Here is a 15,224-nt window from a genome sequence, read left to right on the forward strand (position 1 = left end):
ACGATTACACATGGTCTTGTCCATAGAAAAGTTTCTATTATGTATTTTCTATATTAGCAAATTCTAATTGTTTAAGGAAATAATATTGGAAAACTTCATGGCTTAATAATGCAGGACCCCCCCCCCCAAATAATGAAGACAGACTTTACACCCCCAAGCAGTGTAGTGTGTACTATAATTCTGGGATACATTTTCTTCAAGGGAACCAGTCAGTTCAGTATTATATAACTGATAGCTAGATACTGCATTGCTTGTTGAAAGAAGAGATTGTTCCCTTTCTCCCTTAGGTCTAACCACGCAGGGGAGAGTTGTTAAAGTATGTCCAGATTCTTTTCCCTTGCCATCAGGTGACACCAGCGCAGAAATTTTAAGAGTCCTTAGTGGCATATGTGTGACCCCTACCCCTGCAGTTTCATTATGGTTAATATGAAGGTCATTGCAGAAGAATCAAAAGTGTTTATTTTCTTTTTATCTCATTGTTTTGCCCACTTTCTCCTCCATTTGCGTTCTCATAGTTGAAATAAATGATAACACCTTAAACTGAAAAGCTGAGCTTGAGTCTTGCTTTGTGAGTTTTGTTTTGTCTTGTTTTTAAAGTCTTTTCCCCATAACCCACCCTGGTAATTGAAAGAAAATAATAAAATAACTTCCATTTAAATGTAATCTGAAATTCCCGTTCATTATTAAAATAAAAAATATACATGGTGAGAGTATAAATGAAAAGGTTGAAAGCAAAGCCCTGATACTTAACTTTGGGTCTGCTGAAGTTTGAGAGTGAATTATCTGCATTTGATTTTTTGTGGAACAGTCGAGAGTAAATGTACTAGAGCAGAGGTCAGCAAACTTTGGCCTACAGGCCAGATCTGGCCCACCACCTGTTTTTGTTTGAACTGCTCTCTAGAATTGACTTTTAGAATTTTTAATGGTTGGGGGGAAAAATCAAAAGAAAAATAATATTTTGTGACACATGAAAAATATGGAATTCAGACTTCATAAATAAAGTTTTATTAGGACACATTCTTGCTCATTCATATTCTTATTGTCTATGGCTGCTTTTGTGCTACAGATGCATAGTTGAGAAGTTGAGGGACCATATGGCCTGTAAAGCCTAAAATGAATGTATACTGTCCGGCTCTTTACAGAAAAAGTTTGTTGACCCCTGCACTAGGGCATGATTCACCACAAAAGTATGTGGATCCATATAGCTAAGAGACCTCTCGCATTTATCCAGAGTTTCTTTAACTTATTACCTTATCTATTTGGACCACGGCTGAAAATGTAGAAGTAAGCAAAGAAGGGGTTTTGGTAAAGCTCTGATGCTTTTAATCCTGCGAAGATTTCTTAAGTCTACTCCTTTTTTACTAATAAAAATCTCCTTTCTCTCATTCATAGATTATACAGATAAATTGTGATATTTTTAATAGCTACACGATACTTTATAGATGTGTTATATCACTTAACTATTGTGAGACAGTTATGCAGCTTATAATTTCAGGATCTGCAAGCAACACTGTTACAAACATCTTTCTGCATAAAACTTTTTTGTATTTAGGTTTTCTTTTTGGGATTGATTTTCAAAGTTGGGGAGACTGGCTCAGGATATACGAACCTGTATATATGATGCCAAATTGCTTTCCTAAGAAAGGATTGTAACTTTAGAGTGTGTTTTTATGTTTGTTGGAGGTAGTTTCCTTCTTAGAGCTTGTTTACTCTTACAAGTCTACCACACTCATCTGAGGCTACAGATTACTACAAATTAAAAGCAACCTAATTAGAAAGGTCAGAAGGGATACTGTATGTTCAAGGCAAGTGATATTTAACCTGACAACAAGGCAGGAGGCTGAAATACTAACAAGAGCATACAAGAAACACAAAATATTGAGCACCCCAAGAGTCTCAGGAAGTATCAGTTCTTTCTGGAGTAGTATGTAATGGTAGTTAATAATAACTAGTTATTTGTTGAGCACTTTTTATTAATTGCTCACAAAACACTTGGATACATTATCTAGTTTGATCTTCACGACAGAGAAGTAAGAGTTAGAGGTTAGACAACGGGCAAAAGTTAAAACGCGAACTCTTATATTCGGAATCAAAATCACATACTATTTGTACTCTACCACATTATCTTAAGTATAAAATTTGTCCATTAATCTTTCTTCAGGATTGCAGAATAATGAATCCATTTTAGAACTATTTCCATCCTAAATAATAAGAACCTTATGTTTTTGTCCCTAGTGGAATAATTATCTTAATAAGGACAGTCAGTCGTCAGAGGATACAGATAAATACAATGTCACATGGGAGATTTTTTTTTTAATGACTGTAATTGGTGTGATCTTCGTATGTTGAGCCCAGATTTCAGGGCTTAATATCATTTGGTGTGTGTTCATAAATTGAATTATGAACTCAATTATATGGCTGCATTGTCAAGTTGGTAGGATTTAACTTTGAAGCATTAAGAAATTAGAACACCTCTTTAGGTGATTGAAAATATCAATACATGATTCCTGATAACATGTCAGCAGTATCTCAAAGCTTTCAAATGATTGGCCATTAGGTTTGGGAAACAGTTGATGCTTGGAAGAAGTTGAGGCTGTAATGGGATGGGAAATCTAGAAAATACAAGGTCTATAAAATGTAAGGTTTAAAGAAAGTGAAATCACAAATGTAAATCATAGTAAGAAAAAGAATATAAAGGACATCGAGTCTAGGGCAATATGGAGACCCTAGGAAGTACTTAAATAGAAAAATAAAATGGACCCTGCCCAAATTTAGGAAATTTTAAAGAAACAAGGGAAATCAAAGATGGTTTGAGCAGACCATACTAGACATTAGAATGAATTGTGTCATGTGAGATGTAGAAGTTTGATTGCGTGACTGAGAAGTGTAGGACACATTTGGACTAAGATTCCTTTACTTATCAGATAATTGGGGGCCCCTCCAAACTATATTTGTATTTAAGGATGTACAGTTGTTCCTCGGTATCTGCAGGGCATTGGTTCCAGGTGCCTCCCCAGCCCAGTACCAAAATCTGAGGATGTTCATGTTCCTTATATAAAATGGTGTAGTATTTGCATATAACGTGTGTGCATACTAGGGATACTTTAAATCATTTCTAGATTACTTAGAATACCTAATACAATATAAATGCTTTGTAAATAGTTGTAAATACAATGTCAGTGCTATATATTGATAAATAATTGCCAGCCCTCAGGGAATTTAATTCCCTGCTTTTTGGAACTTTCTGGAATTTTTTTTTTTTAATGCTTTTGATCCCTGATTGGTGAAACCTGCAGATGTGGAACTCATGGATATAGAGGGCCAACTGTATAATGTTGTGTGATAAAAGAGTATTTTGATCTCTTTATTTTTTATTTTATTTTATTTTATTTTATTTTATTTTATTTTATTTTATTTTTTGTGGTACGCGGGCCTCGCACTGTTGTGGACTCTCCCATTGCGGAGCACAGGCTCCGGACGCGCAGGCTCAGCAGCCATGGCTCACGGGCCCAGCCGCTCCGTGGCATGTGGGATCTTCCCGGACTTGGGCACGAACCCGCGTCCCCTGCATCGGCAGGCGGACTCTCAACCACTGCGCCACCACCAGGGAAGCCCGGGTTTTGCTTTAAATCACTAGGTGTCATGATGGTATGGCTTAGAGATATTTTTTATAGTAGGTATTGGTTGTACATGTAAATTGGTTTATCTACAAATGTTATCAAACCCATAATGAAATTTTTGCTTTATATGGGCATATATGTTTTGAAGAAATTGAGAGGAAAAACTAGTCCTTCGTACTTATGCACATACTTAGCATTTCTGGTGCTCTTAATTCCTTCCTGATTTGAGTTTCCATCTGGTACCCTTTTCCTTTAGCCCAAGAATTTTTTAAAGGGATTTTCTGAGGTGGAAGTCTGTTTAACAAATTCTGTTTTCCTTTTATCTAAAAATGTCTTTTAGCCTTTATTCTTGAAGGACATTTCCATCAGATAAAACTTCTAGGTTAACATTTTTCTTCTTTCAGCCCTCTAAAGTCTGTCCTTTTTATTCTGGTCCCCATTGTTTCTAGTGCGAAGTCAGTGGTCACTCATCATTTTTCCCCTTTTTGTAATGTTTTCCTCTAGCTGCTTTCAGGATTTTCTCTTTGATTTTCAGCACTTCTATTATGATATGCGTGGATGTGGGGTCTCGTTTTTGTTTTTTTCCTATTTATCTTGCCTGGAGTTCACTGAGCATGTTGAATCCTTAAATTTTACTTTCATCAAGTTTAGGGGAATTTCTGGCCCTTGTTTTTATTAATTGATTGCGGCGTTGGGTCTTCATTGCTGCGCGCTGGCTTTCTCTAGTTGCAACAAGCGGGGGCTACTCTTTGTTGTGGTATGCAAGCTTCTCATTGCGGTGGCTTCTCATGTTGCAGAGCACGGGCTCTAAGCACGCAGGCTTCGGTAGTTGTGGCTCGCACACTCTAGAGCGCAGGCTCAGGAGCTGTGGCGCACTGGCTTAGTTGCTCCGCGGTATTTGGGATCTTCCCGGACCAGGGATCGAACTCTTTTTTTGTTTGTTTGTTTTTGTTTTTCGGTACGCGGGCCTCTCTCTCACTGTCGCAGCCTTTCCCGTTGTGGAGCACAGGCTCCGGATACGCAGGCTCAGCGGCCATGGCTCACGGGCCCAGCCGCTCTGCGGCATGTGGGATCTTCCCGGACCGGGGCACGAACCCGTGTCCCCTGCATCGGCAGGCAGACTCTCAACCACTGCGCCACCAGGGAAGCCCGGGATCGAACTCTTGTCTCCTGCATTGGCAGGCAGATTCCCAACCACTGCACCACCATGGAAGTCCTGTGTTATTTGTAGATTTTTTTGACGACAGCCATTCTGATAGTTGTGAGGTGATGTCTCTGTTGTTTTGATTTGCATTTTTCTAATAATTAGTTATGTTGAACATCTTTTCGTGTGCCTGTTAGACATCTGTATTTCTTCTCTGGAAAAATGTCGATTCCAGTCTTCTGCCCATTTTTTGATTGGGGTGTGTGGTTTTTTTTGTCTGGGGGTGTTTTTTTTTTTAATTGAGTTGTATTGGCTGTTTATTTTGGATATTAACCCCTTGTCAGTCATATCATTTGCAATTATTTTCTCCCGTTCTGTTGGTTGTCTTTTCAGTTTATTGATGATTTCTTTAGCTATGCAAGAACTTTTAAGTTTAATTAGGTCCCATTTGTTTATTTTTGCTTTTACTTTGTCTTAGGAGACAGATCCAAAAAATATTGCTGCCATTTATGTCAGAAGTGTTTTGCCCTGTGTTCTCTTCAAGAGTTTTATGATTTCAAGTCTTACATTTAGGTCTTTAATCCATTTTGAGCTTTTTTTAAAATATGGTATGAGATAATGTTCTAATCTCATTGTTTTATAATACATGTAGCTGTCCGGTTTTCCCAGTACCACTTGTTGAAGAGACTGTCTTCTTTCCATGTATACTCTTACCTCCTTTGTTATACAGATTAATTGACCATAAATGCATGTGTTTATTTCTGGGCTCTCTTCTGTTCCATTGATCAATGTGTTTTTGCCATTTCCATGCTGTTTTGATTATTTTAGGGAAAGGAATTATTCTTAAGGAAACCTCTGAATATTATAATTACTCTCACAGCAGATTATATGTTGCTTTGAGGTAGAACTGGATCACACTTTAAAAAATTTTTTTATCGTTGGTTTAAGGTCTACAGATAATGAAATTCTGAGAAATTTTGAGAAATCTTGAAGTAGTGCAAAGTAATAATTTTTTAATAGGAATTACAACATTTTTTTTTTAAAAGAAGATAACTGGGGATTTCCCTGGAGGTCCAGTGGTTAAGACTCCACACTTCCACGGCAGGGGGCAGGCATCCTATCCCTAGTCCAGGAACTAAGATCCCACATGCGGCGCAGCATGGCCAAAAAAAAAAAAAAAAAAAAGGTAACTGTATTTTAGTACGTGAGCTCACTTCTTCTGTTCTTTACTTCCCATCTTTTCTTTTGTGCAGGAAACTAGTAGGGGTTTCTTTTGGCACACAGAATAATCCAAGAACCGTTGACCCCAGGTTTCCCACAAATTTTAGTGTAGATTGCTACGGTGCTCTATTTAGGAAAACCTGTCTTTATAGAGAAATGGATTCTTGTCCATCTCAGCTCATGCTATAACATCAGTAATAACAGCAATGTAATATAAAAATAGATGATGCAGTCTGTTGTTCAAATTTTTCTTTCTACTAATGTTTCTTTTTGTTATTCAACAGGTTTGATCTGTGGATGAAATGAATCATGATTTTCAAGCTCTTGCATTAGAATCTCGGGGAATGGGAGAGGTAAATATTTATGAATACTAAGACTATACCTCACTTTGATTATTTGAGCCATTAAGACTTGTTTTTTAACCATAAATCTCCTTGAAAATAGTGGTTATATCTTCCAAATGATGTGGGCTTTTAAAATCTGTAGTTGTGGGATTTTCAGGTTTTTTTTTTTTTTTTTAACTTTTAGCAGTAATTTTAGTGAGGTTATTTGTGTCTAGTTGATTTGATTGACCTGATTAGATAATGTCTTCTATTTTGGTAATGGACCATAATTACTTTGATCACAAAAGAGCCTTCCTTGATCTTTGTCCTGCTGATTTATATATGTATGCTATGTTTGCTTTAGCCACACTTAATTGTTCACTGTTCTTTCTTACAAAAATTTCTCCTTGTTCATTGTTTGCTTAATAAACTTCTAATCCTCTGCAGGACTCTACTGAAAAAGACTCTATTGTCCCATTGATATCTGCAGTAAAATTAATTACTTCCTCATCTGACTTCTCATGGATCTTTGTACATACTTATATTACTGGTTACAGTTTGTTTTATATTAGTCTCCTATGTAGATTGTTAGCTTTGAATGACTAGGGCACAGTGGGCACTCTGAAATTTTGGCTTTTATCCGTTCTGTTAATCTACGATTTTCATTGGGCCATCCCATTTAACCTCACCATTACATAATTTAAGACATCAAAACTACTTAGTTTTCCATATGCCTTATGAATATTTAGAAAACTTTAATTGATTATGAAAACCCTTGCGGTCACATTTTTGTTTTGTCATGTTCTGTAGTACTAACATAGTGTGGACTTTGATAATAGAAAATAACCATGAACAGACCTAAGATGTGTAATTAACCGCTTGCTCCTGGAGATTATTTTACTTTGGTAGACCTTCATGAGACTCACTCCATCCAATGCTGTGCTCTTCAGATGCAGAAAAAGAGTCCAGTCACTCTTCTGGGCCACAAGAGGGCACCCTGCAGCTAGCTAACCCTCCCCTTCTTCAGAACAGCGTTTTCCAAAGAGTTTGTCATTTTCAGAGGACTGATTAAGGGTGAGTTAAGGTGCTTAAGCATAAGTATTGCCAAAGTAAACTTGTTAGTCCAGCGCTTAAGGTAAAACTCTGGGCCCTAAGAAAATTTGAGAAAGGGAATAATTTTTTAGTTAAAAAAGAACCTTGCAGCTTCACTGCGGTGCAGTGGCGCATTATTTACACTATGGGTGAATTTAAAAAAGCAGTTGAAAAGGGCTTTTTTTTTTCCTTGTTACTTGTTTTTTTTGGTCTTTAGAAAGCAGAATAACATATCTTAAAAGCAGGTTTGAACAGTGCTTCAGCCTAGTCTGTGACAAAGTTGAACTTGATTTTCTTAAAGACCAGATAAAGTCACACCCTTACCTTGATTCTGTTTAGACCCCACAGCACTTTACTTTGCAGATCTACATTGTGTATGTATTTACAAATTGGCTCTTTTTTTTCCTCCCATTTTAAGTAGTATTTGATAAACCCAAAGACATGTTGGCAGTTTTTTAAAAAAAGTCATGATCAGAAACAGTAGTTGAGAGTGTTTAGGTATTTGGAGGGTGGGGGAGGGGTATTTGAGGTTTTGGAGAAGAGAGACTGGTGTTAATAGCATGTTAAATGATCTAAGCTTAAATCTAGGCTTTTCTTAATGGAAATGTCAGATATGCAGAGTAAAAATGGCTAGGGTTAGGCTCTCTGGCTTTTTGGCAGGTAGCAGCAGGTCAGTGCTTCTGTGACCTTCATCTATTAAAAATGTGTTTTTAAATAAGCTGTTATTCACTAATTAAGCTTTTTTCTTAACAGTTTACCAACTAATTCTGTTACCTCTAAGAGATAGCTAAGAAACCTATTGAGGTTTCTGTCTCTGGGTTCTCTCTCCCACAAGCCTTTCTATCTTTCCTCATCTCACAGGCAGCAGGGAACCTTCTGGGATTTCCTTCTTTGCCTGTCTCTCTTTCACCAGTCTTCTCCTCCTTTCCTGACAGGTGAGGTTTTTTGTTTTATCCCAGAATTCATTCATTTAAATAACCTAAAAGCACCCTTGAGTTTCTGGCTCTTGAGTTTTCTAAAATTGCTTGTTTATTTATTTTTTTAATGCGACATCCTTTTCTAATATATTGCCCTATCTTGACTTTTTCTTTAAAAATAAAGCTTTACTTATTATGTCTTAAGTTGCTGTAAATCTATAATGTACAAAGCACTGCATTACATACAGGGTTATTTTCAATGTACTGGGTTATGTAGATCATGATAGTGTTTACTGACTCATCATCAGAAGGGTGGTTTCTTCTAGTTCATCCAGAATAGGAACAGATTTGTATTCATCCATTCATAAACTCATCCTTTCCAATTTTTTCCATAGCACATTTTTGTCAAAAGACCTAATAACAGTTTACATTATGTCACATGGCTTAACAAGAGCAAAGCTAACCCATAGGTGGTTGAACTCAGCTTCATTAGTATGGTGTTTTAAAACTATACTGCAGAGACACATACCTATTTATTTTTATATATAAAAATTAAACAGGAACTTTGTGTGTGTGTATGGAAAAAGAGGCTTCTGCCTGGAATTCTTTAGGGAACCCAGAATTTAACTTTAAATCACTGAGTTAATGTATTTTGGGGGAGTATTTTCATAGCTTAGTGTGATAAAGCTCCCTCCTTTCTTTTCTGGCACAGTAATATTTAAAGAAAACATTAGAGAAAATTTATGTACTCAGATCCCAGGTAGTATGGTGAAGTGGAAAATGTACTGGAGAGAAGAGTAAGGAGACTTCTGTTTTCCCTCAGATCTGTCACTAGTGCTATATATTTCTCAGATCTATCTGAGAAATATCTATCTGAGAAAGACTGACTTCTTTGAAGGTAGTAATAAGAAGAGCCTTTTGTATGAATCACATATATCTCCCAAATGCTCTAGCTCTGATCTGAGCTGTTAGGGATAACTGGAATGGAAACCAGCTGTTTTAAATAGCTGATTATCGTTAATGTCTATAAATCCCTGTCTTAGACATTCTATCATAAACTTTATCCACTCTAATGAATTCCCACATTATATAGTCTGAATATCCTGTTAACATCTTGAACTGTTTTATTTTTTTCATTATGGCTAGTCATGGCCTAATAACTGAATATTTTTAGAAATATTGATGAGTTAGACTATGATTGGAAAGAACCATCTTCTGTGGTAGTTAAGTGTAAAGAAAATGGGCTTTAGAATTAAACAGTTATGGTTTCAGCTCCTAATGCTGCCACTTACTAGCTATATGTGTAATCTTTATATATATATATATATGTAATCTTGAATAGTTTATTTAACCTCTGATTCTGTTTCCTTATGCAAAATTTGACTTTATTAGACAGCTGTTTTTTACTGATGTAAGTAGTGTAGTTTCATGATCCCCCTAGGATACTCAAACTAAAAAAGAAGGCAAACAGCTATAGATAAGATTTTTGTAATGAATACTCTTATAATCATTTAAAATAATCAGCCAGTTAAATGTTGCTGGCCAGCGTGTTACTCATGTTTTAGAATATTAAAGGATTCATACTTTTCACGGTGAAGATATGTAATATGTATGTTTGCCATGTGCTAGATGCTGTTCTAAGTAGTTTACTTATATTATTTCATTATTGTCTCATAGAAAACTCTATAACAGTGGCTTTATTATTATCCTTACTTTACAGATGAAGAAACTGAGGCTCAGAACAGTTACTTAACTGGCCCAATACCAAGTAACAGTGTTTGAACAGCAGTTTGAACTCTTGAGTGCCTTGACTGTTCACAGTACCGCTTCCCATTGGAAGTGATGACATCTAATAATATTTGCTGCTGATATTAAGGGATATTGGGAATGTAGAAGATTTGGGGAAGTAGTATGATTTGAAAACATTAAGTATTGATATCTTTCTTTAATGGAAAAGATTAAAGTCTGGAAAAGCACCATTTTGGAGTTCCCTTGTGGCTCTTGTTTTCTACACACTTGGTTATTAGCATCTATGCCTGCCTGTCTTTTATGAACTTCTGTTGTAAACAGAGTCACCTTACATCCTAATTTGCCCAGACTGTCCAGATACGTGTTTTTGTGGCATAATTGTTAATAGCACTCCCTTTCTCAAAAGTGTCCTTTTTCTCAAAAGTTTGGATGTTATATGAACACTATAATGTAGACATAGAGCCTTCAAGTTCTTTTAATTCTTAGGATTATATTAATTTGGTTGGCTTGGTGATTTTACATAACAATTTGTATTAGAAAAATCTGAAGTGTAAGTGTACCTCATAGTATAAATTCTAGCAGGAATTTTAATAATTATTTATTTTGTGGTAATATACTATGGTGTTGACTGATTACTTTGGAGATAGAAAAGGGCAAGCCATAAGTGCTTCTTGAAGGAAAGAACTAATAAAATGGTGGATAGTGGAGGGGTGAATTTGTGTGTCCACCCAATCATTTCTCAGTTGGAAGGATGGAGGAGTAGGTTGACAAGAAATACTGAGTTGCTTGACCTTGGTTTAGAGCTTTTGTGAATTAGGGAAATAATATGAAACAGTACTGGATAATACGTTTTACAGATCTTCAAGATCTCTTAGCCCTTGTTTTTGTGCTCTCCCATTTCTACTATAGTAAAAGAGTCTCCAGGGGCAAAGCACTACTTTTATTGCTATTCCAACCTTTGTACCACTTAATCTTTTCTTTTCTTTTTTTTTTTTAACTGTTCTATCCTGGATATCCTGAATTGTTGCCTCCCCCTGTATTTAGTCCACCTTAACTTAATTCTTGGTCACAAGCCAGTAGTTTCTCTAAAAATATTTGAAATCAGTGTCTATACTGTCACAGCTGTTTCTAGAATGGTGATAAGGGCCTTTGTTAGGTAAAGTGTTAATTTTATTAACTACTAAATTGTTTGCCGGTCCGTGATAACTTAAAAATGTATGCAAAATGAAGAGACATTCATAGCCCAGTGCCTGGCAGAAAGTAAGCACACTGGGTAAGTGCTTGACATAGACTCCCCCCAGCCCCCAGTTTTACAGTTTGGGTGTCAAAGCAGTGATCTATGAACTACTGCCGTACTACATGGAATCTTATCCCAAAAGACTGGAATAGGCTCCTCAAAAAGATTCTTTTATTTCTCTTACCTCAGAAAATTAGTTTGTTTCAGCCACTTCTATGTCTGTAATAAATGCTTCTACTAAGTTGTTATAACTTCATTTCTGATTTTTTTATTTGTTATCCTTATTTTGCTATTAAAACATATTTCTTTATGAAGTATGGGATAAAAGCATTATTTGCTCAGGAGCCATTTCCTTCTGCCTGTAATGGCTTATTTATACAGTACTTTAAAGGGATTAACTTGGGTTTTACTATGAATAAATGTTCAATTATTTAAATATATCAAGTGCAGTGTTTTAGTACTGTATTATCAGATTTACATTTTGTTTGAATATTTTCATGAAACTTTTATAGTGATATTTTTTAAAATTGCAGCAACAGAGGTTGTATTTTACCAGGATCTTTATTAGAGCAGATTATTGTTTTAAATGTCTATACTTTAGGGAATTCCCTGGTGGTCCAGTGGTTAAGGCTCCGCCTTCCACTGTAGGGGCACAAGTTCGATCCCTGGTCATGGAACTAGGATCCCTCAAGCCATGCAGCGTGGCCAAAATAAATAAATAAAATCTTTGAAAATAATAAAAATAAGTAAATAAAATGTCTGTACTTTATATACAAATCGTTTGCAGCTCAGGAAGATCCTAACATGCAAAAAGTTTTCTTTCTTAAAATACCAGTAAAATTAACAGAATTTAGTTTAGCAAAAGATCCTAGGGATATATGCCCAGATTGAATTTTCCCTCCTCCCTCAAAAGCTGCTTATCCTGTTTTTTTTTCTGGTTTGGTCAGTAGTATCATTTACCTCATTACCCACATTTTAAACTTTTATTCTTTTTATCAACCTCCCCTTATTTTTAAAAAATATTTATTTATTTGTTCGTTTGTTTATTTGGCTATGTCAGGTCTTAGTTGCAGCATGCAGGATCTTCATTGCCGCGTGCGGGACTTTTTAGTTGCGGCATGCAAACTCTTAGTTGCGGCATGTGGGATCTAGTTCCCTGACCAGGGATTGAACCCAGGCCCCTTGCATTGGGATCTTGGAGCTGTAGCTGCTGGACCACCAGGGGAGTCCCAGACCTCCCCTTATTTTTATTCATATCCTGTTGACTCTCCTAAATGTTTCTGAAATCCGTTTTATTTTCTCAGTTTTTTCTGCCAGTACCTTGCTTCAGTTCTTGTCATCTTGGCTCTGTTGTAATTCTCCTTAACGATTTCTTTACCTCTAGTCTAGAATATCGATTATTCTTAGAACTTACAACTTGAATTGTTTTCTGGAACACAGTGTCACTCTTGCCATCCTCTCTTGAGTCCCCGTTGCTTCAATGTAATATACTATTGATATTTCTTTAGCATGTCTTTGAGGTTCCTCATAGTCTGCCTAGATAGCTTTAACAACATCAGCTTCCACATCTGTTCCTCCATCTCACCCCCTATTCTACAAACTGTGCATCTTCTCAAGTTGTGCCTCTGTTCATAATTTCTTGTGTCCTCCCCACCTTCCATTCACAGTTTAAACCTCCAACACACATACAGTCTTATCTCTCAGACCCAATTCAGGTTTCGCTAAGTTCATTTTATTATGGTTGGTTTATATTTGTGAGCTCTCTGAAGATAAGGTCACCAGGCCCTTAAGGAGGCAAACACAGGTAATTTAGTGTGATAAGTGTAGTAGTAGAAGTATATACAGGTTTGATTATGAGGACCTAATTATGGGCTAGGAGGGATGGGTGTCTTACAGATGCTTATTTAAACGTCAAATGCATGTTTTAGAAACAGTCTGTTCTTTTCAAACAAACATATCCTCAGTTTGCCTCCTCTGAGTGTCAGGAAAGGTAGAGAGGGGAGACCTGGATGAACGTTTAAGTCTCATTAGGAATTGGCCAAATGTACATTTTGAATCATCATTGAATGGTTATATCAACACAATTTTTATATGCTTGTGTATGTTACAGTATAGGATAGGGCATAGGGCTTTGACATTGTTACCTCAAAAAGTATTTAAGGGTCTTTTCTATGTGTCTCTTCTGCCATCCCATAGCTTCCTGATTTGGGATCAATAGATTGTTAGTATTGAGGACCTAGGAAGAATTGTGAAGTTCACCTCCATTACATTGTGAAGTAAGGATGAAAATTTTCTATCATTGAAGCTGTAGGATAGGAGGTGATCCAAGGGCAATACTTGGAAGTAGAGGAAAAATTTTAATCATTTGTTTAGATATTTTTATTGTATTAAGAAATTTAGTAAGTCTTTTGAAGAAATTATTAAAAATATCACATGACAGTAAAACCATTTGAAAAATGTAGAAGAGTCTGAAGTTGACTTTTCAGGTCTGGAATTATTAGAGCCAGTATCTAAGCATAAGTGGGGAGTTATTGTTAACTGGACAGATTAAGAAATAGGTCATCTGAATTTTCATTAGCATTGAAAACTAACTTGTGCCTATTGGTGGTAAGTTTACTTTCCCCTATGTTTTAGCTCTTTGTAATTAGAATAAAATTTAAATATGGTATTTTTTTCCATTCCAAATAGCTTTTGCCTACCAAAAAATTTTGGGAACCTGATGATTCAACAAAAGATGGACAAAAAGGCATATTTCTTGGAGATGATGAATGGAGAGAGACTGCATGGGGAACTTCTCGTAAGTTATTGGTGTATGTGTGAGAGTTCTGAATTTGTTGAATACTTGAATTTTCTTTTAACCCTGCCCCTCAGACAGTATTTGGAGAAACTTTGCAATATCTGTGAGGATTTCATATATCCTTATAATGCACATTTTCTTATGTAAAGTAACTCATATCTAACGGTCCACTTACTGATTGGGAATGTTTGTCACAATAAGATTTTATTAAGAAGTTTTATTTGAAGTTAAACTCTGATTATAAAATTCTGAATTTCAATTAAAATAGAGGACACATTAACCATAGGAATTTTTAAGCTTAATTTTATTAATGGACAGTGACTGATTTATTTAATTGCAGCTCAGTCAAGTTTTATTAGACGTCAGCCACACCCACAAAGGAAGTAAACCCCCTTAGTAAGGTAGAATTCCCAGAAAGGGAGCAGACTTTGAATGTTTTTGATCTCCGTAAGTAGTGAAGAGAGACATAGGTCTAAGAAACTCTTAAGGGAAAAGGAGCTGGGGTGTAAGAAATATAACTCACAGGGGTGACAGTATTTATTGGTAAATTAAAGAGCATAGTTATATTCTTAAAATAGTACTGATTATATTTTTAAATGTTTCTGACTAGTAAAATTTGAGATATACACATGGAACTTTGAACATGTATTTTACAAATAAGTTTTCTCTTTGTAACTAAGCTTAATGCAGCTTACTAAAGCTATACAAAATGATCAAAGTAATATAAAAAACAAATTTCTGGATGATAATTATCAACTTAACCTTATATTTTGGGTGTAATTTACCAGGTACTTTTTTATTCTCCAAATTATTAAAAAGATTTTTAAGTCCTATATAGTCTTAAATTTTGTTTTTAAGGGTAAAATAATTTTTTTTAAGTTAGGAAAAGCTGGAAAATTTTAGTGATTAATACTGTTTTATAGTCAAAACTGAAAAAGATTGAAAACTTTGCTAACTACTAAATTAGACTAAAATACTGGGAATTTTCTTTGATTTCAAACAATATGTAATAGAATATTCCAGGTTTGGAGAATACAAAGATAAATGAGTACATGATCCCCATCCTCAAGGAATTTTTTTTTCTGGATTTGTATTAACCTACATAGATTGCACTCATAAGGACT

At 35.7% G+C, this 15,224-nt stretch overlaps 1 protein-coding gene across 10 annotated transcripts in view; it reads left to right on the forward strand.

The window, feature by feature from the left end:
- The window catches only part of PUM2 (pumilio RNA binding family member 2), a 91,242-nt gene that overhangs the window by 14,295 nt on the left and 61,723 nt on the right, over positions 1–15,224 (forward strand). For 8 of the 10 annotated variants that reach the window (XM_059078541.2, XM_059078540.2, XM_059078542.2 and 5 more), the window contains exons 2-3: positions 6,270–6,338; positions 13,992–14,100. In XM_059078541.2, the coding sequence (XP_058934524.1) occupies positions 6,288–6,338; positions 13,992–14,100 (160 nt within the window). In that variant the 5' untranslated portion in view covers positions 6,270–6,287. Of the gene's footprint in view, positions 1–6,269; positions 6,339–7,258; positions 7,383–8,261; positions 8,336–13,991; positions 14,101–15,224 lie in introns of all 10 variants that reach the window. The other 2 variants (XM_067008051.1, XM_067008049.1) reach the window with 2 other exon arrangements.

This window comes from Kogia breviceps, chromosome 11 (assembly GCF_026419965.1).
Source record: "Kogia breviceps isolate mKogBre1 chromosome 11, mKogBre1 haplotype 1, whole genome shotgun sequence".
Lineage (NCBI taxonomy): Eukaryota > Metazoa > Chordata > Mammalia > Artiodactyla > Physeteridae > Kogia > Kogia breviceps.